The sequence below is a fragment of the Gamsiella multidivaricata genome (assembly GCF_025024155.1).
Source record: "Gamsiella multidivaricata strain RSA 2152 chromosome Unknown BC939scaffold_48, whole genome shotgun sequence".
Taxonomy (NCBI): Eukaryota; Fungi; Mortierellomycota; class Mortierellomycetes; order Mortierellales; family Mortierellaceae; genus Gamsiella; species Gamsiella multidivaricata.
This window is the reverse complement of record NW_026251756.1, coordinates 189,835-216,955: the sequence shown is the minus strand read 5'-3', so window position 1 is coordinate 216,955 and position 27,121 is coordinate 189,835. Positions and strand designations below refer to the sequence as shown.

Here is a 27,121-nt window from a genome sequence, read left to right as displayed (position 1 = left end):
TTTCAGGACGAGTGTCCCTTTGAAGAAGAGGGATGCGTCTCTCGGTCATTCAGTTACAAAGGAAAATAAAAAATACAATGTACTCAGCCACACTTTCACCCCCCTTTTGTAAAAAAAAAAAAAAAGGGGACAGCATGCCAAACGGTTCTGGAAAAGAGCGATTCCTGTCCCATTCGTCATTCTCTACTTTCTTTCCCCTTCCATTGTCAAGCATCAAATATTCCCCCATCTACTTCTCGTTGCCTGAACGAGAAACAACCGCAACACCTCCTCCGTCCAACAAGCACAAACGCAAAACCAACTTTATTGATACAAGTATGGCTTGGGGTGGTGGAAACGCAAACAGTGTCGAGTCGTGGGTGAAGCGTTTAAGCGAGAACGACTCGTCCTTCACCTCGCTTCATATCCTCTCCTTCCGTCGAATCACATCCTCTGAACTCGGTCAGGTCTTCGAGGCCCTCAAATCCAATACGACCCTACAGGAATTCTACGCCTCCGGACATTCCTTTGACGAGACCGCGGCCACGGCCTTGGCTCTGGCCCTGGAACAGAACACGACTTTGGAGCGGTTGAATATCGGAAATGATCGGCTTGGAAGCGATGAGGGCGTGATTAAGGTCCTGGCTGAGGGCTTGGCAAAGAACAAGGGGCTCAAGCGATTGGATCTGGAGAACAAGGGCTTGGGAGGCCATCATGACACGAGCGTCAGGTACTTGGCTGAGGCGTTGGAGAAGAACGACACATTGACAGAATTGAATCTGGCGAGGAACAGGCTGACGGACCAAGATATCGAGGTCCTGTGCACGGCTTTGAGCCGCGGGAACGACAGTGGCCCGAACAACAGTACGCTGCAGAAACTGGATCTGTGTTTGAACTCGTTTGAGGAGCCCGGCACGAGATCGATCGCGAATTTGTTGGCGAGCCAGGATCAGATCGAGCAAGGCGGACTGACAGAGATTGACTTGAGCGACAACGAGATCTCGGAGGAGGCTGGTCGAGCGATCGGACGTGCGCTCGAGACGAACAAGGTGCTGCAGAGACTCCGGATGAGCTCCTGTATGGATCCTCCCTTGCCGGTCGAGGAAGGAGACGAGGATAAGATCCAGTGGGACGATGATGTTCAGGTCTTGAACAAGCGCCTCGCGCCAGAACAGGAGCAAGAGATTCGATCCGATGGCGACGCGGTCCTGGAGTCAATTGCTGCGTCCTTGAAGATCAATCAGACGCTGCAGGAGCTGTGGATGGACTATTGCAATATCTCATCGATCGGAGCGACCTTTTTGGCAGACGCCCTCCGTCATAATCATGGTCTGACGACTGTACGCATGAGAAACAACCGTATCGGAAACAGGGGTGCCCGTGCCCTCGGGGCAGCGCTCACGTCCACATCACCACCACCGACATCCGCAGACCCACAGGACTCTACACCTACAGGACATAACACGACGTTAAAGAACCTTGAGCTCGGATCCAACAAGGTCGGTGTTCTGGGCTGGCATGGTCTTGTCGGCGCCAGCTCTCTCGAGAGTCTTGGACTGTACGAGAATCAGATCAACGTCCTTCACGAGGCCCTCGAGAACAACCACGCGGTCATCTCGCCAACATCTGCCGTTTCATCCGCCACGGTTACCTCGCCCACTACACCGCTGAGCGCCAGAATTCCCAACGGCACGAGCTCTTCGAACCAGTTGCTCGAGAAATTGGTCCATCTGGATGTAGGCTGCAACAGCATCTCGCGCGAAGACTACACGCAGCTGGGCGTCTGCCTCATCAAGGGCCTCTTGCCGTCTCTAATTCGCCTGGAAATTGCAGGAAATGGTGACCGATCACACGTACCTCCGCCTCACGACGACCACGGTGACCATCCAGAGGATCCAGATGACGAACAAAGTGCATGGGAAAGAGTTACCTCGAGAATTGAGGAGGCACGCCCTAACTTGGCCATCCACTGGAAGGGTGCCGGCGCCATGCAGCAGCAGCAGTAATAGATTCGTTGGGCACGGCCATAAAAAAAAATTATAAAATCGGATTAAAAGAATGCCTTGCTTCGTGTGAACAACGTCTTAATCGTAACCTTATTTACGCACCAAGACGATATGAATGTCCTCATCAAACGCGTGTTTATGGATCAGGGCACGGTTGCAACATCCAACGCGAGCTCGAACCTTCATTCTCGAAAAGAAAAAGATCGCGTATATTTTAAATTCTACGATGATACTAATCAATATAATAACGATAATAACAATAACAAACGCTTTCTGCAATGCCTGGAAAGGCCATCATAAGAATACCAAGTGCAACACGACTTGATGACTGATGATGGAAAGTAATAAAAAAAAAGGAGATAGAAAGATAGAAAAATAGAAAAAGAAACGATCCAAGACGTTGGCGACTAGTGATCCACCATTACTCCTCTTCTGCAGAGCGAAGCCAGTCCACAAAGACAACACACTTCTTCTTGAGCTCCGCATCCGTCGTTGGCAAATCATACCACGCCAGCATCACATCTTCCTCCACCAACTCGGCATCATACAGGGCCTTCAGCACGATGGGTGCTCTCGCCATCATGTTCGGTCGGTGCTTGACAAACAGTTGCTCCCATGCACGCATCAACGTCAGCTGGTCCTCATTCGAGCGCACAAAGTTCGCCAGCAACTTCTCCTTCTCGACCAACACCTTCTTCCATGTCTCCACCGATGTCTCCGTGAACAATGCCGCAATCAGGATGTAATACAACTGCGCCTTGGTCAACGCGTTTCGCATCTCAAGCCGAGTCACCTCCTTGATCTCATCCTGGAGCTGCTGTTGCTGCTGCTTCTTGTCCAGGACGCCTTGCTGATTGTTCTGGAAAAACTTTTGCAGGTCCTGAATCAACTGATCACGCTGGGCCTGCTTCGAATCAGGCTTGGCGGCCACAGGCGTCTCAGGTCGACGAAGCTGGAACTTTTCCATGTCCTCGCTAGACATCTCCATGACCTTGGCCCTAGGCTTTTCATCGAAATCCTGGACACGGCGACGACTATTTCCACCCTTGTCCGATCCCAAAACAGGCGTGCCTGCTGGTGAAACACCCTTGGGAGTTTGCGTGGCAGAAGTAGACGCAGGTGAGGGCGATGGAGCCGCGGCAACAGGCGCTGCAATCGTAGCCCTTGGTGCGAGAACAGATCGGTTCAGGCTATTATCATCTGAGGTTTGACTGGGAAGGCCACGTGCCTGAGGAACACGATATGCTCCGGTGGAACTGGTAGTTTCAAGCTGGGGTCGCATAGATCTCTCCTGGTCAAGTGCCTGAGGTGGTCGATAAGGACCATCACGGTTCTCGCGATCTGCAAAGGTTGATCGGTTGGGTCCTTCCGAACGGTTCAATCGGTAGGCACGGTCATCTGGGCCCTCGCTAGACTGCTGCTGCTGCTGCTGCTGCTGTGGGCGGTAACCTCGGTCCTGGTAACCTTCGCCATTGGATCTATAGGCTCGATCACCACTCTGACCGTCCCTGGGGTAGTTCCTGTTCTGGCCATTGAATCCTCCGTTGTTGTTGTTGTTATTGCTGCCGTTGTTGTTGTTGCTGCTGTTGATGCTGCTGTTGATGCTGCTGTTGATGCTGCTGTTGATGCTGCTGTTGATGCTGCTGTTGTTGTTCTGATATCCTACACGCTGGCGAAGCTCCTCGCGTCCGTGAGCATAAGTACATCTGGTGCCAAAGGGACACTCGCCATCGTTCATAAAGCGCTCACAGAGCCGAGTCTTGTGGAACTCGTTCTCAGTAGTCTCACGCCTGGCGCGGTTCTGGTACGAGGCCTGAACAGCCGAGACGGGTTTGTCTTGCTGATCAGGGTTCGCGGGACGCTGACGCAACTCGGCCATGCCGTGTGCAAAGGTGCACTTGGCATAGTAGGGACAGAACTGTTCTGCCTCAAATCTTTCGCAAAGACGGGTCTTGTAGTTAGGGTTGTCCGCATGTGAACGACTGGGGCCGCCTAGAAGACGACACAAGATAGAAGGAAGATATCAAGCATATTAGTCTTGTCGATCTTGTCGGTATGATTGACGATTTAATGATTTGAAACACAGACAGCGTGCAATATACCATTGTCGTTGTTATAGCGGCCTCCGGAGGCACTGCCATCACGGTGCTGATCACGATCGCGGTGCTGGCTGCTACCGCGGGTGTTGTAGTCCCGAGTGATAGCCTGGCGCTGAGAGTCCAGAGGGAGAGCGATGTTGAGGTTCTTCATGTTGCTCTCGAGGGAGTCGCCGGCATTGTTGCTATTGTTATTAGAGTGATTGCGGTGCAGCTTTGGTGGAGCAGCAGCCAGAGCCTTAGCGCGACTAGTTTCAGCCGCAGCAAAGGCACTGCGGAGGACATCCTGCATGGTTCTGTAGAGGGCTTTGTCGGTCGCCTGCTGAAGGTTGCACCACGCAAATTGAACGCCTTCGCCCGTGGGAAGGACCTTGGCGCTGTCGATCAGCTCAGCCAAGTAATAGACAACACGCTTGGGTCTGCTCACGGGGAAAAAAAGGGCGATGTAAAATATATTAGCGATTAAACCCACTCTTGTTCAAGGGAGGACTCTGCTGATCGCAAAGAAGAAAGACAAAGGCTTACCTAGTGCCTGAGAGGTACTTGATCTCGGCGCGGAAGGCGTCCTCGACCCTCAAGTCCTTGACCGAGAGTCCAGTGATCTCGAGGGTCTCTCGCAAAGCAGCTCTATGGTAAGCAAGAAGTGGAACAAACAGATGATTAGTTCCTGTCGCAAGGAACTGGTTTCCATCGAGTTCATCCTTGAGCTTGATCAGCATCAGGATGCAATCTGGCAGTTTCCCTTACTTGAGCTCGTCTTCATCGCCGATGACTCTGCCCTTGGGAGCTGTCCAGTGTCGCTTGTGGTTAAAAGAATCGTTGACTAATAAGATCTCTGTCGAGTTCCGCTGATGACGGTAAATGAGGATTCCTGTAACGTGCAAGGACTTGTCCATTGAGAGTATGTCCAAGGAAAGAGCAAGGGACTCGACTTTGACGGAGATATAGGTTGGGACGGAGGATAAACGAGAGTAACGAAGGGACTCCTGGTTTGCTTTGGTGGGTTTGGTGGCGACTGTGGATGGGGATGGAGGATGGAAGGAAGAAAGAAGAAAAAGAAGGGAAAGACGGGGAGACACTCCACTTTGACAATGGCTGGGGTTCGAACCCAGGGGGAGCCTCTCTCCCCATGCGACCTGTTGTCGTGTGCCCAAATGGAGTATTCTGCAATTTCCATTTAGGGCTGATGATGGAGGCAATCACACCCGGTGGATATCCAAATGCAGTGCCAAGGAGACCAAACGTATGCACTACACGCTGCAAGACACCTAGGCTGTGTTATTCGCTCTCTCTCTCTTTCTCTCTCTCTCTTTCTCAGCTAGTCGATGGCGTCGACTGACTGTCCGTACCAACATGGGCTTATATTCAACGTACGTATGCTGTCCATCAGCCCAGAAAGATGTTCATGGTAAAGCAAAGGTGACGCGTCTCACCTTTAGGCACCCTTGTAGTCAGTGCAATTAAACCCTCATTCACGCCATTGTTTACAAGCAAACAAACAAACAAACAACCAAAGCGGCATACAGCATACATGTACGTGTTGCGTCCTATCAAGGACCTTGAAGTTCTGTCGAAGGGCTCGTTTATTGGACGCAGTCGAGCCATGAGCTGTAGACTACGGTTCATGGGGATCTAACTTTGCGGTATGAATAGAGTACCGATACGTCCATGTACCCTCGTGTCGAAAGCACAGAGAAGAAAGGGGGGCGATTGCTGCAAAATGCATGCAGATCGAACCCCATTTGCAAGAAGTCAGGTATGTTCAGGCTCGTACGTTAGTTCTACTACATCTCGGCTGGGGTCCCCTGGGGGGGTGAACTACACCTAAAAATGGCTCGCACGAATGAATGCTGTTCTCGCACCCTTATACAGGTGTCTATATTCCTATCATCTGAGCAAATGCTCACTCAACAAGAGCTGGAGAGGAAGACACGGACCGCAGACAGGGCATGCATGAAAGAAGGTAAAGAACGAAGGTGCAGTCTCGACAGGACTGAGGAAAGAAAAGTGCAGTCACTATTTTTCAGTCGATAGACTTGCTGTGTGTTTCCCCACCCTTTCACTCCGCCCCACTTTCCTATCCTCTAATCCAACAACACTCATCAACACTTCGTTGGCCTTCTGGCACATAAAGCATACCTGGAGAGAGAGAGAAAGAGAAAGAAAGAGAGAGAGAGAGAGAGAAAGAGAAAGAGAGAGCGAGAGAGAGAAAGAGAAAGAGATGAGCACAAGAAGATAACACTATCCATTGCAGAACACTATCAACATCAACATCAACATCAACATCAACGTCAACATCAAGATCCACAGCAAGATATTACTATCGTAAACCCCTCCTCACATAACTAGCATTACTCAACAGAGCCATGCCGAACTACGTCTCATTGACAGAGTCCCAGAGGAGAAAAATCGCCGTCTTCATCACAGAGTCGCAGCAACAAGCCCAGCTGTTGCAACAGCAGCAACTCCAAGCAAGCAACGGCGGCGACGATTCTGTGCTTGTGGGCAGTCCAGGCGGCAGTAGCCCGGTTGCGCCTATCACTGGAAATAACTCCATCTCGTGCAAGGAAATTGTCCAATTCTGCAAGACTCGCTTTGGCCTCACCATCTCACTATCAACGGCTTCCAGACTTCGTTCCTCTGCCACAGAGCGTCTCGCCACAGAGCTCCTCAACCCATCAGCCAAGCGCCATAGGGCTGTCAAGTTTCCAGAGTTCGAGAAGGCACTGGTTCAAGAACTGAAGGCATTGGAGCAGGAGCAACTTCAGATTCAACAGGAACAGGAGCGTCAAAATACCGATGGTTCCATGAGCAGCTTTGGGGACCCTTCCCAGCTGCCACCCGTCATGACACTGACCAGTGAGGCAGCTATCACGCAGGTCGCCAAGGGGATCGCGGAGCGCATGGGTATTCCTGTCACAGAGCTCGGATTGACCTCTGGATGGTATCATGGCTTTAAGAGGCGGCACGGCATCAAGCATCGCCAAATCAAGTCGCGAAGTGGCGTCAACGGGGGTGGTGGGAGTCCAGCTGCCAGCGGCTCGGCGTCTACCATGGACTCGATCAGTGGGTCTGGTATAGGGGAGACCGGTGATGCCAGCGATGGGGCCGAGGGCGGTGATGGCGATAAGGAAATGGAGGATGTGGATGCCGACAATAAGGGTAAGGGTGGAATTGCAACAGCCCCTCTTCTACGGAGCATTTTTTCTTTTATGCTTGTTCTGGACCTATCGCTCATCATTCTAGCATTGACTCTATATTTTCCTAACGGCACGACAGGCGAGGGCGATGCAGGATCGAACACATCTGGACCTTCCTACCTGAAAGATCAGCTCAATATCTCCAACATCGTGCTCACACCCAAGGAACCCCCAGCTTCAAGCCTGAGAAATCGACCCGAGGTGAAGAAGGTCACTGCTGCGACCGCCAACGACGCGCTCGATGTCATCTCAGAATACCTGCTCCAGAATGGCCAGATCGGAGCGACTAAGCTGCCGTTGGTCAAGGAGCTGCGAAGGTTTCTGCTTGTCCAGACAGAGGCCGAAAATGGGGCTGCCAACAACAATGGCCTGCTCCTGGGTGGAGTTCCTTCGTTGGTGTCTGGAACCAGCAACCCAGGTACGTTTGCTGTGAAATACTGCAGAAATGAAAGCAACTCTTTTTTGGTGGCGACAAAAATATTGTCGACGCATCTACTGCTTCATTCGCGTTTACGACCAAGGATCAATATGACTAATGCGGAGCCCTTTATGATTTCTTTCGTTTTTGTAGATAGCGCGCCTGTATTTGTACATAACTCATCCACGATATCGACCCTTGTGAATCCTGAACTGCCTAGTGTCAGTTCGATGTCATTAACGGGTCCAACGCCTCCCAGTGGACCTGGTATAGTACAGGTGCTTGGGAACGCTCAGTCGTCGCTCGACTTGCCTGCGGACGGCCTGAGAGCCATGGAGGAGGTGTTGACGAGTCATCAACAGGCGCAGCAGCATATGCAGCAGCACCAGGTATAGAACCTGCCGCTCAAATAAACGATGTCTCAGCAGGTTGTCACCCCATAAACCTCAGCGCCATTGAACACCCTGTGTTGCACACACATGATGTCAACCCATTGCAGATATGCAAACAGGCGATGCTCGGAATCTCTTTATTTGACAGTCCATTCCAAATTGAACGAGTCCGAATTGACCAATGAGAATGAAGCATCCGTTTTCGGAAGGGAGAAAAAAAACCGGAAACCTAACCCATTTTTTCGATCACTTGAATCGGGTGCGAATCTGGGGTACGCGAAACTGGGGTTGTGGCTTGAGTGGGCGGCAGCGTTTCGCTTGTAGTTCTTTCAAGTAAGGAACATATATGTCTCTTGGGATACGTCGTTTTGTTTGAGAGGTTAACAGGACTGTTCAAGGGAGTCTTGGCCAGTTGAAGAGATATGGTGGCCTCGTATGGATACAATAAGAGGGATAGTGTGTGAGTGTGTGGTACGGTGGAGTACAGCACAATGGGATGGCACGGCGGTTTTTTTAGGATGCCCAACTATGCTCTTCCTGTGAAAGACAAGAAGAGAGCATAAGACGAATAAGGGAGCGCGCGAAAGAACGAATAAATTTTCGCCGGAGTGCAAATGCCAAAATAGGCTACTGAAACACTGAAGCACACGCCATTGGCCCATCCTTACCTGGTCTGTGTCAGCCCTTTTGGAGCTTCGAGGCGACGACAGCGCCCTCGTCCTTCGGTAAGATGAAACCATGCCAACTTGCGCCTTTTTTTTTAGTGTGCTATAATGGATAATGATGATTATACCACATAATACTGGCATTGGGGATTGTGTATATAAAGCGGGAACCTCACTCCTCTCCCCTTTCCTTCTTCTCATCATCATACAGCAACCAGCAACAACCACTGCAACTACAAAACAATCACTTCACTCTCTCTTCCCTTCACCCTCCCAAAAAACACATACCATCACCATGTTGGCCGAATTCCTCAGACAGTCTATGCGCGGCATGAAGGCCCCCACCGAGGTTTACCCTCTCGTCGCTGTCGTCTCCGGTGCGTCCATCGGTGGCACCTACATGGCCTTCCGCAAGCTTGCCACGGATCCCCATCTCCGTCGCCACGTCGCCCAGCCTCGCTCGCAGTAAAGGCGGCTCAAGTCTAGACAAGTTTGCCTTCAACTCTAGCATTCTTTTTGTATGAGTCCAAGCATAACGAAGCACATCCCTTTTCTTCAAGAAACACTCCTCTCTATGTTTGTTTCCCTCTCTCTTTCTCTCTCTTTCTCTACCGGGCTACAGCCTACTATAAACTATACAGCCATTCTTGATCAAGAATTGTATCATAACTTAAGCAAATAAACGCTTGTACAAAAGAACACTCTATTGAAGCCTACCTGTGCATGATATAGTCTATACGTTGTAGTCAAACATAAGGGTGTGAAAGGGAAATCCGTAGAAAACTCAATTGGGACGCGAACAAAGGACGTGACCAATTGGAACCCCGCACAACTGTGGTCCTCCCCCAAAGAACAACGCGCGATCAATCAAACCAGCTGAATCAACATCCTCATCAGTCTTCTCCGCCATGCTGACCCTGTCCCTCTCAGTTGCCGCTCTCTTGGCCCTCAGCACCGTCGCATCTGTCTCGGCGCAACCTGCATCACCTCTTTCGTCATCACTACAACACCGCCATTCCTTCGTCAGCACTCTCCCTGTCGAGCCCTCGGACGAGAACCTCAAGGTCGCACTCCATCAGGTTCAGGTCGTGGGAATATCTGGGTTCTGGGAATGGGAGGTCAAGGGCTCTATCCAGGGCTTCTCAAAAGCTGCTGGAAAGGTATGCTGGAGATTGAATGCAATGGGCATGCAGTTTTGAATCGCAACCGTGATCCTAATCAATAATTGAGTGGTTTCTGATACAACACGAACCCAGCCCACTGAACAGGGCACAGTCAACAGTGGCAGAGTGCATGTCCAATGGTTCGATAACAAGGCGCCGCTTCTTCGACCCCCGTTTACCCCGACCTTCATTCCTGGTTTCCATTTGGCTGTAACAAGGTACACGTCGGCGCTGGTTTTATTGTTGTTTTTTTATGCTTGATCGAGACTGGTGGGGTTCATGAAAGAAACGAGCTTTAAACGACAGAACGTATTCTCGACCTTCAATAGCGAGGACTTTAAGGGGACATGGAGAGAGTACTGTCCCACCTTGGCAGAGTTGATCGGGGCAATTGACTGCCAGGAGCAAGAAGAGACACAGCGGGAGGATCAGCGCACCAAGGCTGTCAACTCCAAGCACCTGATCTCCATGCACAATCACCACTATGTGCACAGGACTACCGACCCTACGGGATTCTTATCTAACTCCTCCACTATTTCATCGCTTATCTCCAAGCAACAACGAGCAGGATCCACTGGAGGACCAGCATTGATTGACCTTGTCTTGCAGAATGGCAGTGCAAACTTGAAGGTCATTTGGCCTGTTGGAAGCCATGATCGGGATGGACAGAATAATATTATCAAGATTTCATTCGACGAGCGAACAGACAAAGTGGTCGAGATTGGTTGGTTCTATCGCGAGCTCACAGAACAAGAACACACCGTTTACGACCATTACCTTGGAGCAACAATCAAGATGGATGCTGAGGGCGAGGTTGTCAGTGAGGCCCTGATCCAATCACGGTCGTCAGTATTCCCACCGCACAAACGCGAGCTTTCAACAGGCAAGGTCCGGTTTCCGGGACATGCCTATACTTCAACAATGAGCCCTCCTCAGACATTCCACCCTCATTCCATCACGACCATTCAATCGAACCCCTATATCTCAGGAACGACAGCCGGTTGCGACCTCTATGTCTTGCAGGTCCTACCTGCGGGCATCTTTGTAGACCCCTTCCAGCTGGAGGGTCTCGCACCCGAGATCGGAGAGGCTGTGGTCTTTGGAGAGACAGATTTGGAGAAACCCGTGGGCGTTGTCTCTGGCTGGGGCAGTCTCGTCATGGTGAAGGTTCAGCCAGAGGATTCTGTCAAGACCTCGAGATGGATGGCAACAGGAAACAACAGGACTGATACTGCTGCAGAAGGCGAGAAGACCAGCAGCAAGCCGTCGCCCTATACTTCAACGGTCGATATCCCCATGCATATGAGATATCAGCCACCAGTCTCGGCCGAGAATCCAGTAACGCATGTCGATGTCGCAGTTCCTTGGCCTATTGTCGCATGGGCATGTGCGGCTTCTGCAGGTAGTGAGGAGGCAACGCTCGCGAGCGCCAAGAAATTGTTCCATATCCCACCATTGCCTCTCAGTCTCCTGTTTCCGAGCGAAGGCAGCAAGGACGCGGTCGATTTCAGATTTGTGCTGCCGGATCCTATCCCGAAACAGTACCCGGAGAGCCATGTGTCTGTACCTGTGGGTCGATTGGAGGACTTGCCGCTGGTCAGAACAGCGACGTTTGCGTTGGCGGGTGCTGGAACGTTGGCGGTTGTGATTGCGTTGGTCAAGGCCATAACAGGACGGTCAGCTGAAAAGGGCAAGCAGGACTAAGACCAAAGATAGGGGAAAAAACGTAAAGCGTCAGCACCAGCTCTTCTACAATAGACTGAATAGCAGAGTCAATGAATGGAAAGGTCTTTTAAAAACTATGTTATCATTAATTTGAGTGATAAGTTCAAGGATGGGGCGCGTAAAAAAAAAAATGCTCGTGAACTATAGCCGGGTTTAACATGGGCAGCTCTAGATTGTCATACTAAGCATGTTCTAGGCTGCTCTCTTTGGTTGTTCACACTCTATGTTGTTGGCCGTGAAAGCAACGACAACGACAACAAAAAAGTGTGGACGCTTGGTCGAACGGCGCGTCCTTGTGACAAACAGCGTATGGCTTTTTTTTTTTTTTTGCTGCAAATGTCTTCTAGGCCTCATAAATGCTTTTTTTTTTGCCTTCGCCTTTGCAGTCGCGACTCATGCACCGTTGATATTGCCCTCACTTCTAGTCAAACTGTCATTATGGCACTTGAAGCGACCACATAATCAATATTTCATATAAGCAAAGGAGTGCACATGCTTTTATATTACTCGATCGATAGCCGCACCTACCTCCCTCTTTCTTGCCCTCTTTTGGTATCTTGTGTCGCTCGAAGCCGGTCGAACCAACAATGGTCATTTTTGTTCATGCGAAAAAAGACCTCATACAGAACAGCAGAGAAATTAATGGGCCGCGTGGAAAAAGTAGGGGTTTGTCACACCACATCTGCATAGTGATGCTCGATTCGTCAAAGAAACCGGACGTTACGACGATAAAAAAGACAATAGGAAAAGATATGAAGCGCGGAGTAAACTATTGAAGGTATGGTCGGGGATTCCTTGGTACAGTACTAATATTTCTTGAAGAATCATCAGACGGAAGAATTAATTTGTTGTCATCTACATCGCAACATTCTTGAGGTTGAGGTAACTTGTTATTTTAGTATACTTTTCTTTCTTCTCTTCCTGCTGCGACGCGATATTGCTGCAGCTAAGTAATGGAAGGAAAGCTAGGACGGAAGAATAGGAAACATAAGTGTTTTGTACTCTAGATTATGTAAATATGGGGGGCATCAGAGTTCTATGTGCCGATTCTGTCCTCTACGATCATCCTAAGACATATGGATGTAGGATATCATGCAAAACAAATAAACAAAGTAGATTAACAAATAAAGTCAGAAAGTGCTTTTCGTATCCAAAGGATGGTTGATTAGATCTAATCGATGGCTGCTGTTGTTAATACTCGTTTTCTTTTTCTTTATCATTAAAGTGCTTTATTTCCTACGCAATGAGCTCGATTTGAAAAGGCAGCTGCGATTTCAAGACATTGGCGTCGGAAGTCGCGGTCCAAACTAAATAAACTAAGGTAGACTCTCTTGTTTAATCTTCGAGGCAGATCTCAGTGGTTACGGTAATGACAGAAATGACACGGGCAAAGGAAAATCGCGCGGAGGTTGACTGAGATGGGTTTAACTTGATGTTGCTATTGTTTTTTTACTTGCCATGGGATGCGCTCAGAACAATTGCTTGCTTTCAACGTAACCAACAAGTCGAGAAGGCTGGCTATGGCCCGGAAGGAAGGAATGTCCGTCCGGCAGATAGGCAGATCATGGAGCACAGATGACAAAGATGAGAGCGAAAAAAAGGGCAGAAAGATATTGGAGTCCATGTATGTCCAGCATGCGTCAGGAGATCCTCATCAGCAATGAAACGATAACAAGCACTCAGGCGTACAAACAAATACAACACACCTGTCAACAGCTCTTCCCTCTCATTTCTTTCGTTGGATAAGATAACTCTGAACATGCATGCGCGCATGATCTATCGACATGCAGGGTCATTTTTCGCGGCTGTTGATCCCCATCATACTTCTGCTATAAAGTATATTCGCGTCTTTATATTCATAACAATTCATTAATGCATGATGTTGCTGTTGGGAAATGCAATTGGGATGAAAGGGCGAAATCCTCATGCACGCGATTGGTACTTTGTTTAATGTGCTCTCACGATCAAACACTGATTAGCAAGGACGACACACACCCTTGAACACATACAGATAGATAGACTGTATGGCGTGCAGGAGGCGTCTCCTGAAGAGGGTTCAACCCAACCAGGGCATCATCTGGCATCATCTGTACGCTGTTTTATTTTTCTGCCTGTCGTTTTTGAAGAGAATGTACAGACTAGACTATCAACAACAACACTCTGTCCGTGGTAGACAAATGAAAACCAGAAAGGTGGATTAGTCTACTTGTGTGCGTGTGTGTTTGCAACAGGTTGTTTGCGTACAGCTGCAACTGTTCTCTTCGAAACCCTTGTCGCTCGCGCGGCTCCAGCATGAATTCCCTTCGACACCTCGTACTGGAGCGAGAATACATGACCATACCGAGTAACAATGGATTCGATTATCAAAACAGCTCACCGATTTCCAGGGGCATGACATCAACTGGATCAATAGCCCATGCGATTCACTCGTGGATACTTGGTAAAGTAAGCAAAGTAAGTCTATAACAAATATGAGCTAGCAACATAGTCTAGTCTACAGTACCAATGAGCAAGTGCTGAACTCTCTGGTTCAACTCTACGCTCTCTTCGACCTGCCCACGACAAACTTTTCTGTTTGTTTGTTTGTTAAAGGCTGCAGACATTTAGAGCGTGCATACATGGTTGACGACCTAAAGTCGTGTGTGTGAATGAAATGAGAGCGTTTGTCTGGAGAGGACCAAACAAAGTTTGATTCTTGAGATCGCGGGGTATGATAAGAGAATCTGTGTAACCATCCTTGGCGCGACCATTCAACAGCATCTATCGTACGTTCATATTATTGTTTAATGGACTCGTTCCTGTCTTTACCCCTCCTCCTCCCCTTGTACTGCACCTGAAGCCATAAACATGGACAAGCACCCTTTCCACGGGGCAAAATAGCACCTGTCAACCAATCAGCTGTTAGCGTACCCTGAGAGGCAGAAAAAAAAGAGGTCTGGCTGGAGAGAAGACCTCGTCCTCGAACAAAGTGATGAGTCTTATCCTCACTTCTGCTAGTCTGATGAACGCACTAAAGCAACGTGAATGAAAGACGTGTTTTTTATCATTTCGTCGACACTATAGTAGTCTAGATTGCCATGCGTCAGAGGGTGAATTCCGTTCTATTACGCGGAATTGAATCGAGGAGAATGACCTGGCTTGAACCTGAAAACCTTGATCAACAAAAAATACGAACGCGTTATATTGCCTTAACTATCTGATCTCCACTATAGAGTCTATCGCGCAACCTTTTTTGCAAAACAATCCGAAGAGGATCAGCCTAGGGAAGTACCCTCGAAATGGTATCGTTGTGAGCACATGGGCGCTCTAGGCCGACCAAGCATCCAAGTATCCAGCCCCACATTCATACCGCAAACAACAACAGTAACAGCAGCTTCAATATTAAACGATGTAATCGTTCAGAGCATGATCGTAATGATTTCCTTTGTTGTAAATTGAGCTCATTGCACTCTCCCCAGAGCGCATCATCCTTTCGCCTTTGGCGGTCCGAGTCGATCCATGTGTCTGCGGCAAACTCATTAACAACAAGTCCCTGGGCGGAAAAACATTGCGCGTTTACAGACCAAAGTCTCATTCAGACTATACAGGGGTATTTCAAACGTTTGAAAGAGGGTCTATTTGTCAGGCACGATGGGAGATTTCAGGGACAAAAGCGTCAAGGCTTGGAGGATCTGGTATAAAGGGAGCCGCACTTCAACCTCCCCCCACTTTTGTTACGTCTTGTTCTCCAGATCTCGCTCTATCAGTAAACGCTTCTCCTCTCTACAATCTTCTCATTCTATCTATCTCTTTCTTTACCTTCAATAATAAATACCCTACCAATGAAGTCCTTCGTCGCTGCCGCCGCAATCCTCCTCTCTGGATTCGCTCTCCTCTCTGAGGCCCACATCTCTTTCCGCTACCCATGCCCTCGCCGCGGTTCTTATTCCGAGTGCCCCCAGGGTGACTGGAGCCTGATCGATTATGATATCCGCTCCCCTGCCGGTAACCACGTAAGTAATTTATCCGCACTTTTTATACCACTTCCACTATCCTAATGTTTGTCGCGTATGGAATATTGTTACCCGATTTTTTGGAGTGCTCTGTCGATCCTCAAGCACCTATGCAAAAAGGGGAAGGCACCTGAATCTACGCGAAGACCTAGCAACAGCCTAATGTAACAAGCACATGAGAAATTGACACCCTTGCTGTACTTATCATTTACTAGGGTACGGTCAACAGCCCCATCTGCAAATGGCCATCTTCTTTCCCTGGCGTCCGCCCTGTCTTCAAGGCTGGTCAGACCATCAACGCCACCATGGACATTGGCGCTTACCACAAGGGTGGAAGGTAAACATTTCAGAAGTACAATTAAACGAACGATTATAAAGACGCGCCGATGGTGATCTTATTGTTAACAACATCAATTATTTCCTTCGAAATAGCTGCCAATGGGCTCTTTCCTACGATAACGGCACCAACTGGGTTGTCTTCCAGGTAAGCACCAAACCCTAGGCTCCCATTAACACTCCTGCCCCGCTCTATAACCTTGATCGCTCGAAACAAACGCCCCCACACATTCTGATGTCTCTCTCTCTCCCCTTATAAAAATTAAAAAATGTAGGACAAGCTGTTGACCTGCATGGGCGATGCCAGCAACGGTATCACCTACAGCCTGCCCTTCACCATCCCCGCAAACGCACCCTCGGGTTCGGCCATCGTGAACCTGTTCTGGAACAACAACGAGGGCAACCGCGAGCTCTACTCCTCCTGTGCTGATGTCGTCATCCAGGGTACCAATGGCGGCTCGATCTCGGGTGTTGAGCCCTTGATTGCTAACTATGGACCCAACACCCCTTTCATTCAGGAGCTGGTCCTCGCCGGCGGCAACTATGGTCAGTCCTACTTTGCTGCTCGCAAGCCTATCACCGTCACCGTCCCCAAGCAATCGCCCGCTAAGCGCCGCCTCAGGAGCCGCATGGACTCCAACTAAGCGACTGGAAAAATTGAGAAAAGAAAAAAAATATATATTCGGGGATACGAAGTTCTAACAGAGCGCAGGATGTAACCTGGAAAGCAAAAAAAAAAATGAAAAAAAAAATGAAAAAGAAAAAGAAAAAGAAAAAGAAAAAGAAAAAAAAAGAAACCGGTTCGTCTGCTTTGACAGCCGCGACTATATATCCTTGAGCTGGGTATCTGGTATATCCATCACTATTTACATGTACTCAGCACGCGTGCACTGTATTTAATAAATTCACATATAATATCTCATCGATTACAAAGGATGTTGTTCTCGAAGTTTTGAATGGTATGAGATATGAGGTCCTCACGAAGAGATGCATACATACAATAAGATAATTTTATTACAGGCAGTATTACTTGATATTTTCGGTGACACTGATACGTCGAAGAGACGCATGAACTATGTATACTATCGCTTGAGGCGTCTTTAATTGATCTCCTCCTTCTCTTTCTCATCAAACTCGGCCTTATCCGCTCGGACCATCTCCTCTGACTTCTTCAGCGATCCCGCCACAAAATCGTTCTCATTGTCTTCCAAGTCAATGTTCGACACAGGTCCCTTGAACCAATGACGGGCATTAAAGTACCAGTTGCCAAAGATGTACACCGCAGCAGCAGCTACAATGACAACAGTGTAGTTCATACTCTGCGCTGTGACCGGTGCGCTGGGAGGCAGGACAAAGAGGACTGTGATGAAGACGATCCAGATGCAGGCGATGATACCGATGGGCTTACTCAGACGGCCCAGAGTAATAGGACCGGGCTCAAAGTTATCACCCGCATAGACAAGTTTGCAGAACGTGGGCAGGCCATAAGAGATGTAAAGACCAATAGTCGCGATACTAGTGATAGCCGAGAATGCAACAGAGCTGGCCAGGTAGAGCAATCCGAGCAGTGCAGAGACAAAGCACGACAACCAGATACCCCAGACGGGGCTCTTGAGCGTTGGATGAATTCTGTGTAGGTACTTAGAACCGGGCATGGCACCATCACGCGAGAAGGCATAGATCATACGGGAGTTGGCTGTGACCGAAGCGTTACCGCAGAAGAACTGGGCCAGCAGAAGGATGACGAGCAAGAGTAACGCTCCAGTCTCACCCACAGAATCCAAGAAAATCTGAGTGATCGGGTTGCCGGTTGAGCTGCTGAGGACATTGTCCAAGTCCTGGATGCCGAAGGTCAAAGCGATAAGGTATCCCAGACCCGCCACGAACGAAACGCCGACAGCCATCAGGATTCCAACGGGTCCAGCAACATCTGCGTTCTTAGTCTCCTCAGTCATATGTGCGGATGCATCGTCTACAAGAGGAGAGACATTGAGTGAGCAACAGCGAACATTATTACGGCACCATACTTGTCTACAGCAAGGTTCATTCTACATTGATCCGACTCAACGCCACTTACATCTATTGTAAAAAAAAAAATACAAGATTAGCAAACGAACAGGGTTTATGAAGAGTTTGCTTCAACGCTGCTTGGTCTTTCAACAAACTCAGCTTTGCCACTTTAAATGCTCCCACCTACCCAGTCATGGTGAATTGAGATTGGAGAAGACCCAAAAGAACGACCTAAGGAATACCAAAAAAGAAAAAAAAAATGAATGTTTAGTCTCAAGCGATCATTCAGATGAGAATATAAGGAATCTAGCACCTAAAGCAATAGTTATCCCATACATAAACAGAGCTGCTCCAGCCAGTGTTGTTAACAAACTCTGTGAAGACAAACGAAGCTGAGGCCTTGTTCTCGGTCTTGACCAAAAGTGTGACCAGGATGATAACAACGCCTCCGATATGGATCCAGACCGAGATCGTGTTCATGATAGCCATCAGCTTGACCAGGAACGTGTTAATCAGGCCGTGGACAATCAAGATCGCAAAGTAGACCAGGACAACCTCCCAACGCTCATAGACCCATCCGTTACCGAGCGAAATAACCGAGCAGAGCAAAAGTGCGAGTCCAAAGTCGATTCCGGCAGTGCATCCAAATTGACCAAGCAAGTTCCACCAGCCTGTGATCCATGCGTAGAAGGGACCGCGGTGACCAGCCAGTCTAAGGAAAAGGACACAAAGGCAGAAAGGAGAAATATTAAAAAAAAAAAAAAAAAAAAAGAACACCAATATATGCTGAACAATCATGCCACCATCGACAGGATCCTTACTTGCTACTCCAGTAATACAATCCACCACCTAAAGGGATGCATAAAAAGTGATAGAGGTCCTTAGTGCTCAGCATATGCGCCATTGTTCGTCATAATCCACACGGCGCAGCGTATTCTTTCTTTGCTGTTGTTTGTTGTTGATCTCCGCGGGTCGCGCACCAATGGCGTCTAGACCGAACTTAAATCGCAATAAGATTTGTTCTTCCTTCCAATTGGCCCAGGTGACAGTTGAACACAAAGGTCCTTGGTTCCTTGGTTATTCAAGTTCTGTTGACTGTCAGACCCCGTCCGTCCGTTCCGGTTGAAGACCGAATACCCTCTGCTTGACTTGTGTATGCCCCGTACTTACTAGTGGGATAGGACGAACAAATCTCAGCCATGGCAGCAGCGACACACATGGACATCGCAGACACAAATACCTAGAAGGTTGCGCAACAAGCGTTAATATATAGGACTAAAAGTCGCGGGAAGGAAGCAGCCGCGCAAATTGATGCTTTGGTATGCCATACCCAACCCCAAATGATGACAACAGGTCCTCCAGAGTTCAGAGCCGTGCCATAGAGGGATGTCAATCCTGTGAGGATAGAGACAACAGAGAACGAGACGGAGAAGTTGGTGAACGAGGTAAGCTCACGCTTCAGCTCTTGCTTGTAACCCAGTTCTCGGAGCCTTGTTTGAAGGTAGGAGGAGAAAATCGGGGTCAGATCATGCTGAGTAATTGCAGATGTGTAAGAGACAATGCGCTATGGGTCAATTGATGGATTGTTTCCGCGCACACCTTTGCTCAGATCGATCGACTTTTGCTTCTTTTGCTTCTTTCATGGTTATGAGAGGGGATGAGGAGGTATGACTATGGCCTATGGCAGCAGCTATTCCTATGCAGAAGTGATACGACCGATCCGATTTGAAGAGAGGAGATGTATAGGCGAATTGTGACAAGGAAGAAGGAGAAGAAGGCCACTACTTGTGGTGTCAGACAGAAGAGAATGAGAAGAGAGGAAAAAAAGAAAGAGAGATGAAAGATGAGGAAGAGGAAGAGGATGAGGATGGAGGTGATGAACACAACTGGCTGGTCGCGGGCCCTGTGGTACAGTACTCTGCGGCAGATATGTAAAAAGTAGACTACCCGTGTGTTTGCATGGAAACTATACATGTGTGCGCACTTGCATGCGAGTTGCGTACAGCCTTCCTGTCCATGTCCTCTTCTTCTTTGAACGCCGTGCCTCCGAAATGGCATCTATCCGCAGAAAGTAAAGTCGACCGATGGAATGAATGCGGCCCTCCTTCGAACACTTTCCCTGCCCCATATTGATGCTTCCTTTTCGTCGACACAGGTATATGGGGGAGGCACTGCGGCGGAGACATTGCGGCGGAAGGACCCTGCGGCCGAGTGCGTTGGATATTCGGTGAACTTCCTTACGATTTGGTTCAAGACAAGCATTGTTCCCACCCATATAGTTCATTGGACGCATGTTTGTGTATGTATGTACAAGTATGCATTCGCTCTACCTTTGAAAAAAAATGCACACGCTTACTTGACGACATGGATGTGTCCCCAGAAGGATGCGCGAACGAGTCGACTTTGTCTATCTCCTAGCCTGGTCTAGTTTAGTCTGTCTTTGACAAATTCTTATCCATCCACAACAGGAATACAACGGTTCCCACATTGGCGCAACCAGCTGAAGGATATAAAACAGCATTTTCCCCCAACAGCAGCTGGTCCCCTTTCAGGAACAGGCCTAGCCAACGCCGTTGTGGCGCCTGTGCAACCATACCCTAGTTCTTCAAACACTGCTTCGAAGGACGCAGCAATGATGACATACGAAGACCTCTGCAAGCTGCAAAGAAACTAGCTCCATTCATATATATATATCCCTTTGTTTGTTTCTCTGGTCCAGCATCACCTCCGCTTGTCCCGTGTACATTTTTCTACGCATGCGCGTGCATACACACGCACAAAACACGACTCCAATGGCTCGACTGGCACTATGAAGAGTAATCCCAACATCCCTCTGCATGCAGTGTATAAAACCCCTTACCAACAGTTCATCCGCCAATGACCCAAAACGAATATTTGCTGTCTGATTATGCTATTCCCGGTCACTGCTTCCGCAACATGTCTGCTTCGCCTCTTCTTCAGTTTCATAGCCAAGGACTTGACCACAGACTTTAATCTCTTTGTTTGTACACACGTTTTATTTGATTTGCGAGGTCAGGCAGCTCGTTCAAAAAGATAAAAACGATCATACAGTTGAGGGTAAAGGCGAGGGCAAGGGCGAGAGGGAGGACGAGGGAAGAAAGCTACATCGGACGGCTGCGCTTCCTTATGCAATCATGAAAAATACGAAGAGAGATATGATATGAATAGTCGACTACTGCATCTCATCCTCAAAGTCATCGTTGCCGTGGTCAAACAAATAATTCGCTGCCATTTGCTCGTCGCGATCGCAAGCCAAGAATGCCTCCACTGCCGTTTGGCGGTCGAAACCCAAGCTCTCCAGCTAATACATACAAAAGAAAGAATGATAGAAAGTAATTATCGTTAGAACACTAAGTAAACGTCCTTCCACATTACGTTACGTTACGTTACGTTACGTTACGTTACGTATGCGCCTATTCAAGGCATCTTACACGTTGAATAGCCTCTTGCTCAGCCTGTGTCACGTAAATGTGGTTAGCACCTGGTGGTGGAAGACCACCCTCTTCGCCCTCGTATCCCTCGTTCAGGAGTTGCAAGAATGCTTGCTGATTCTGATTAATGAGCTATAGTGGTATAGTTGTATAGTTGTATAGTCGTATAGTTGTATAGTTGTAGGTTGTAGATCAAACAAATGTATTAGTAAAATGTCCTGTAATACGTTGACCGCACCTACGATAAATGCATTTTTGACTGGCGATCGTACCTGCAGCATCTGAGGGTTAGACTGTCCGAGTTGGATCAAAAGAGGCTGGAGCAGGTCGGGGTTGTTCTGGACCATCTCTCGGATCTGCTGGAACTGAGGCTGATCTCTCAAAAATGCAAGGTTCTCAATGTCTCCTCCGTTTCCACCTTGTGGCTCGCCAGTAGCACCGCGACGAGCATTGGCGGCAGCCTGGGCAGCTGCGGTGAAAAGATTTTGTGGCTGTACCGCAGCGCTTGTGGGGGCGGCCGGTGTGCTCTCAGCAATCGGTGCGGAGGATGGTGTTGTGGCAGATACAGCGGGTGCAGCAGGTGCAGCATGAGTAGCAGGTGCAGGTGCACTTGTTTGAGCAAGGAGATGCTCAGGAATGCCCTACAAAACATTATAAGAACACCACAAAAGAGCGTTAGCAGATATCGGAAGCCATGATGTCGCCGTGAGAGTTAAAAACAAACATATATAAAGCGCCATTACGGTCATCAGGTACTCGACAGCTCTGTCAGGGTTGTTGAAGCTGGCTCTCATCGCTGCCATGCACTGTTCTCTGGGAAATCCCATTTCCATCATGTTTTGGATAGCGGTCTCAAAATGAGTACCGGTCACTACAAAGGCATCCAGAAGTAGTAGCGCGTCAATATAAAGACTTCATGGGTAGCAGGTACAAAATATTCACATCCGACACAACTTACAGAGAGCATTGTCGGCTGAGTCAGCAGGGGCAGTCGGCTCCGTAGAAGCGGCAGGCGTAGGATTCTCGCCAATTGCAGGAGAAGCAGCGGGGGCAGCAGCTGGTGCCTGCTCAACCGGCGTCTGGATGACCGGTGCAGGTGGTGCGGGTGCTGCGACAGATGCTGCAATGGGTGCTGACGAAGAAGTAGCGGCAGTGGCAGCGGCAGCTGGCTTGGAGGCTGATGCTGAGGAGGTCTTGGCCTATACATAAGCAAGCGAGACGAGATGTAAAGAGTACTGGTGTTTAAGTAATGTTGCGCCACCGTTTCCTGAAGCCTTACGCCAAGCATATCCGCCGTCTGTCGAGGCCTCGCCATACCTTGGTAACCATAATCACCAAAAAGTCCTTCTCCGTGATATTGTACTGTGAGACAGGGTTTTCGTCCACAAGAATCTTGCCTAAATGAACCAAGAGGTAATGCACAACTGGTCAGCTAGCCGCTTTGAAAGAATAGGCGCTGTTCCACGCAAAGTTGGTGTCATGTCCGGCTCTGGATCCTGCCTTGCCCTCGGTGACGTGGATCCTTCTGTCCCCAGTATGCCACATTGCGCACCACACCACGCATAAGTGTAATAGACTACTTGCCAGAGAAGATCAACTTCTGACTGCTGACGGGGTGACCCTGGAGTTCTTCGATTTTCTGCTTGATGGTGAGGACCTGTATGGGACACAAACACCACAAGGTGGAAGAGTATAAGGGTTAAAATACAAAAACGCGAGCCATGTAAAACCGGCTCCAGAAACGCGATATGGAGTATAGTTCAGGACTGCGCTCCTCAAAACAGACCGCCCTGACAACAAGCAGACTAGCCTTATGGACAAGAAGGGTGTAGACAGCAAGGCGCATTCGTTCTTTTTGCGCCGCATGGGGTCTGGTTTGTTGCTTTTCAAGGAGGTCCTGAGGAGGCCAAGCAATTACCTTGTCGGACTCGTCGACTTCGACCTTGAACGTCTCCTGCTTCAGTGTCTTAATAGTGATGAACATTGTGCTGCTCTGTGTGCGTGTCTCGAAGAGAGAAGTGGGTGTGTTTGTTCTGTTTGGCAGCAATGCAAGCTGAAAAAGAGAGGAAGGAAGAAAGTGCAGCGGACAGAACAGAGTGTGCGGTAGTAAGTTTTTGCTGGAAGCATGACGTACCTCACAGAATGGGCTGCCCAGTCAGTCCGCCAAACAAACAAGCAGTCATGGGCCACACATTCTTCTTGTATCTGCCGCGCACAGAACCCTCATATCTTGTTGCCGCCAGTCCCCACACTTTTCCCCCTTTCCATCCTTTGAACGTTGCATTCTTTTTCAGGCACGCGTCGCCTTCCCCTCCTCACCTTAATCTACACTCGACAAAGTAACTCCATCTCTCCACATCGGATGTGCCTGTTTTTTCTTTCAGCTTCACTTCTGATTAGTCCATTCTCTAACCTGTCACCACATGTGGACCTTTTTTTTTTTTTTTTTTTTTTTTGGTAAATTCCATCAGAAGCGAGAGAACAAAGTCACCAACATGGCCGACCTGGACGCGATTTACAACGCTTATAATGAGATTACGGATGCGAAGGACAAAGCATCAGAGGTACCTATCGCCATTCCCTATATCGTCTCTGGCTGCTGCTGTTCGCGATACCAACTTATACCAAGATTGCTAAGACCTCCCCTTCGTTTTATCTAGCATGTGGATGCCTACAAAACCATCATATCAGCATCTCAGGGATCAGACGGTGCCAAGCGACTTGCAGCACAGTACGTTCAACACCATATAGGATGGACCCATCCCGCCTTCTAATTCTTGGTCTCACTTGACATGGGATTCTGATTTATTTACCACCATTGTCAACACATCTGCGAACCCATTAGGTTTATTCCCACGTTCTTCAAGCACTTTCCTGCACTTCATTCAAAGGCTATCGACGGTATTTTTGATCTCTGCGAAGATGACTCGAGTTTGGTATGGAATAGACAATAGACCGCGGACTTTCATCTATTCTGTCAGGATGGTGGCGGAGTCGACTATAACCGGCGCTCATTGATACCGTGATGTAGATTCGGCAGTCGGCAATCAAGACTCTCCCATTGTTATGCAAGGATGGACCTCAGCACACGATCAAGATCGCGGACGTCCTGTGTCAACTCCTTCAGCTAGGTGTGCAGAGTAAACTTCATTCTTATGTCTGATTTGCCAAGGCCCTTTATCCATGTCGCTAACTTTTTCACTTTTTTTTTAATACTATAGATGAGCAAGATTTGGTGGTGGTCCAAGCGTCCTTGCAGTCATTAATGGTTCAAAGTCCTCGTGGTATGTGCAAAGATATGACCTATACGCTTTACTTTCACAGTACGCAGCGTTTACTGAAACTGAAGCTATTTCATTATTAACCATCATATTGCTTTAGAGGTGCTTGCTGTATTATTCCGTCAAGGTGTCAAAGGAGCCGATTTACGGGAGAGAACACTGGACTTTATAACCCATCAGGTCATGGCGTCCAAGACAACCCTCTTCTCGGATCCTGAAATCGAGCTGTTCTTCCTGGAAGAGATGCAGAAGGTAGGGAGGTGATCGGATGACCCACATCTCTACAGGTCAATGTTTTTGAATATACTTCTAATCCATTGTGTTTGTCACGGCTATAGGCTATGGGCTCGGTATCAAACGATGAGCTGGAGACATTCGCAAAGATCATTATGCAGACGAAATCCTACGCGACCGGAAAGCTGGACTTGACGGGACTTCTGAACGCCTACGTGGCACATATTACATCGGAAAAGCCGTTCGATGTAAGAGATGTGTTTGCTCTTTCACCTGTTATTACTCGCTCCTCGGTGTTAGCTTCTAATGCCCTTTTTATTAACTAGATCAACGATCCAGAGTCGGTTAAGCGTGTCCTTGTTGTAGGAAAGCTCTCTATGCCCCTTTTTAAGGTACCTGATTCAGATTGGAGGCCCAAATCAGAAAGCTACTACAAGCGCTGTCTGTGCGGCGGTACTAAACAAATAAACTTGTGCTTATTTGTTTGTTCCAACGTAGCGAGCCATCTCTGCCGGCTCTCTTCTGGAGTTCCTTGCCACCAATATCCTCCCCCGCAGTGCATATGATCGATTGGCAGAAAAACAAAAGACCTCGCTCCTTCGTCTATATGCGGACAGTGTGCTTACAGGACACCCATCAGCCTCGGCAATAAGTTCGGCGTGCGGGCTTTTAACCGACCTTTTGGTGGTATGGCTCAGTTTCTGAAGCAACATGGATACTTTCGCTTTCAGTTTGCCCTGTAATATACGGGACGATCCTGACGACTGATTTCACTCTCATGATCATAGGCGATAGTTCCTGCGGAGACGGAGAGCACTACTCCCACCCCATTCGCACAGGTGGAGTGCGTGACGAATGTCATGTATGCCTTTGCTACTAAGGTAATTGCTGGCTGTGTAACTCGAACATTTATCGAGTCTAGCCGTATTCGGTATCGCTGTGCTGACTGCTGAAATTTCACGCTCCATAGGACCACGAGCTCGTTGAAAAGGAAGCGTTGACGCCGAGGTAAGAAAGACAACGAGCCTTTGCATTTCCAGGGAATCCTCTAGAGAGCAACAATCAGTGGCTGACATCCATTGCACCATATAGATTCAGGAATCTATATATGTCAACACAAACCCAAATTTCAAATTTGAAGCAGGCATTGACGACGGCGGAATCAAAGAAGCCTCAAGACGCTGAGCAAATCGCCAACATAAAGAACCTAAAGAAGACCATGTTGATTCACAACAACATCCATAGCGCTGTTAAGGCAAGTATACCGAATGCCAAATGGACGCCAGACTAAACAAATGGAATCAAATGAATCAGGCTTCTTGACTGACACGCCCCAAATTTGGTCATCCACAGGAATTTATGAAACCACGGCATCTGAGGAGCACTAAACTAGTCCTTCATCCTTCATGGAAACCACTGCCAGAGCCGGTCAAGCCTACTACAGCAAGCGTAACTGGCATATCTAAACCAGCCTCTGCAGTGACAACAACATCTCCTGGCAGCGCAGCCAAATCCACCGCCAAAGCCCATGCGAAACCAGCATCAAAGATTCTACCCGCACAACAGCAACAGCAGCAGCAGCAGCAACAACAGCAAAGCGGATCTACAAAGAGAAAGACTGAACAGGAGCCTAATACTAAACCAAAGAAGCCTAAGATCGTGCGAGGGCATGGGTCGATTGCAGGCGGTAGCTCTCCTGGTGGTAACAGCCCTGGGCATGGCAATAAAGGCTCGAAGCAGAGCCATGGCCAGCAGCAGCAACAACAACAGCAGCATCAACAACAGCATCAACAACAGCATCAACAACAGCATCAACAACAGCATCAACAACAACAACCACAACAGCAACAACAACAGCAGCAGGCTGCGAATCAGCTCTTTCAAGGAGCACAAAATGGGAAGAAGGGAAGCATAGGACGAGGCCAAGGCGGTCCATCGTCGTCTTCATTCGACAGCAGACGTGGCAAGGATGCCAATGGACGGATCAGCTTCTTGAAGCGATGAAGCACGCGTGGATGAGTGTGATTGATAGACAAGTAGTCGATTCCAACCAAGTGCCTTGTTGTTGTAACTAGCAAACTTACACCATACCAGGAAGCACTGCTCATAAACTAAACGTGCCAATCGTGACACCAAACCCTTTTGCCATGCGGTCATTTGTTTTTTTGTTTT

General features: G+C 48.6%; 8 protein-coding genes across 8 annotated transcripts; 5 read left to right on the top strand and 3 right to left on the bottom strand.

Annotated features, from left to right (window-relative positions):
• Positions 1–99: 99 nt before the first annotated feature.
• On the top strand, positions 100–2,063 carry BC939DRAFT_456744 (uncharacterized protein). Its single transcript, XM_051556376.1, has one exon. It carries the CDS (start codon positions 135–137, stop codon positions 1,983–1,985), a length of 1,851 nt encoding a protein of 616 aa, XP_051410519.1. The 5' UTR covers positions 100–134; the 3' UTR covers positions 1,986–2,063.
• Positions 2,064–2,170: 107 nt separating this feature from the next.
• On the bottom strand, positions 2,171–5,183 carry BC939DRAFT_530316 (uncharacterized protein). Its single transcript, XM_051561568.1, has 4 exons — positions 4,829–5,183; positions 4,607–4,708; positions 4,088–4,500; positions 2,171–3,977 (listed from the first exon to the last, which is right to left on the bottom strand). The coding sequence occupies exons 1-4, from the start codon at positions 4,975–4,977 to the stop codon at positions 2,407–2,409; spliced, it is 2,235 nt and encodes a 744-aa protein (XP_051410518.1). The 5' UTR covers positions 4,978–5,183; the 3' UTR covers positions 2,171–2,406.
• A 1,098-nt stretch (positions 5,184–6,281) lies between these two features.
• Positions 6,282–8,183, top strand: BC939DRAFT_214835 (uncharacterized protein). Its single transcript, XM_051550734.1, has 3 exons — positions 6,282–7,243; positions 7,361–7,699; positions 7,853–8,183. Exons 1-3 carry the CDS (start codon positions 6,448–6,450, stop codon positions 8,092–8,094), a joined length of 1,377 nt encoding a protein of 458 aa, XP_051410517.1. The 5' UTR covers positions 6,282–6,447; the 3' UTR covers positions 8,095–8,183.
• A 1,481-nt stretch (positions 8,184–9,664) lies between these two features.
• On the top strand, positions 9,665–11,623 carry BC939DRAFT_504702 (PIG-X; the record flags this gene model as incomplete). The annotated part of the gene is made up of 3 exons (XM_051560560.1): positions 9,665–9,916; positions 10,013–10,137; positions 10,249–11,623. The coding sequence occupies 3 exons, from the start codon at positions 9,665–9,667 to the stop codon at positions 11,621–11,623; spliced, it is 1,752 nt and encodes a 583-aa protein (XP_051410516.1).
• Positions 11,624–15,465: 3,842 nt separating this feature from the next.
• BC939DRAFT_530313 (uncharacterized protein) lies at positions 15,466–16,622 on the top strand (the record flags this gene model as incomplete). The annotated part of the gene is made up of 4 exons (XM_051561567.1): positions 15,466–15,636; positions 15,852–15,973; positions 16,069–16,120; positions 16,248–16,622. 4 exons carry the CDS (start codon positions 15,466–15,468, stop codon positions 16,614–16,616), a joined length of 714 nt encoding a protein of 237 aa, XP_051410515.1. The 3' UTR covers positions 16,617–16,622.
• A 340-nt stretch (positions 16,623–16,962) lies between these two features.
• BC939DRAFT_456731 (APC amino acid permease) lies at positions 16,963–19,870 on the bottom strand. Its single transcript, XM_051556375.1, is given in 8 exon segments — positions 16,963–17,944; positions 18,156–18,157; positions 18,170–18,213; positions 18,319–18,694; positions 18,804–18,831; positions 19,153–19,222; positions 19,313–19,472; positions 19,582–19,870. 8 exon segments carry the CDS (start codon positions 19,623–19,625, stop codon positions 17,073–17,075), a joined length of 1,596 nt encoding a protein of 531 aa, XP_051410514.1. The 5' UTR covers positions 19,626–19,870; the 3' UTR covers positions 16,963–17,072.
• Positions 19,871–20,958: 1,088 nt separating this feature from the next.
• Positions 20,959–23,529, bottom strand: BC939DRAFT_456726 (XPC-binding domain-containing protein). Its single transcript, XM_051556374.1, has 8 exons — positions 23,353–23,529; positions 23,019–23,091; positions 22,752–22,831; positions 22,393–22,633; positions 22,178–22,305; positions 21,707–22,075; positions 21,435–21,566; positions 20,959–21,304 (listed from the first exon to the last, which is right to left on the bottom strand). Exons 1-8 carry the CDS (start codon positions 23,416–23,418, stop codon positions 21,176–21,178), a joined length of 1,218 nt encoding a protein of 405 aa, XP_051410513.1. The 5' UTR covers positions 23,419–23,529; the 3' UTR covers positions 20,959–21,175.
• Positions 23,530–23,654: 125 nt separating this feature from the next.
• Positions 23,655–27,089, top strand: BC939DRAFT_530310 (apoptosis inhibitory protein 5-domain-containing protein). The gene is made up of 14 exons (XM_051561566.1): positions 23,655–23,773; positions 23,906–23,998; positions 24,095–24,165; positions 24,280–24,370; positions 24,466–24,565; positions 24,656–24,718; positions 24,816–24,967; positions 25,054–25,197; positions 25,276–25,341; positions 25,448–25,636; positions 25,738–25,830; positions 25,920–25,957; positions 26,042–26,204; positions 26,303–27,089. The coding sequence occupies exons 2-14, from the start codon at positions 23,930–23,932 to the stop codon at positions 26,951–26,953; spliced, it is 1,890 nt and encodes a 629-aa protein (XP_051410512.1). The 5' UTR covers positions 23,655–23,773; positions 23,906–23,929; the 3' UTR covers positions 26,954–27,089.
• Positions 27,090–27,121: the final 32 nt, after the last annotated feature.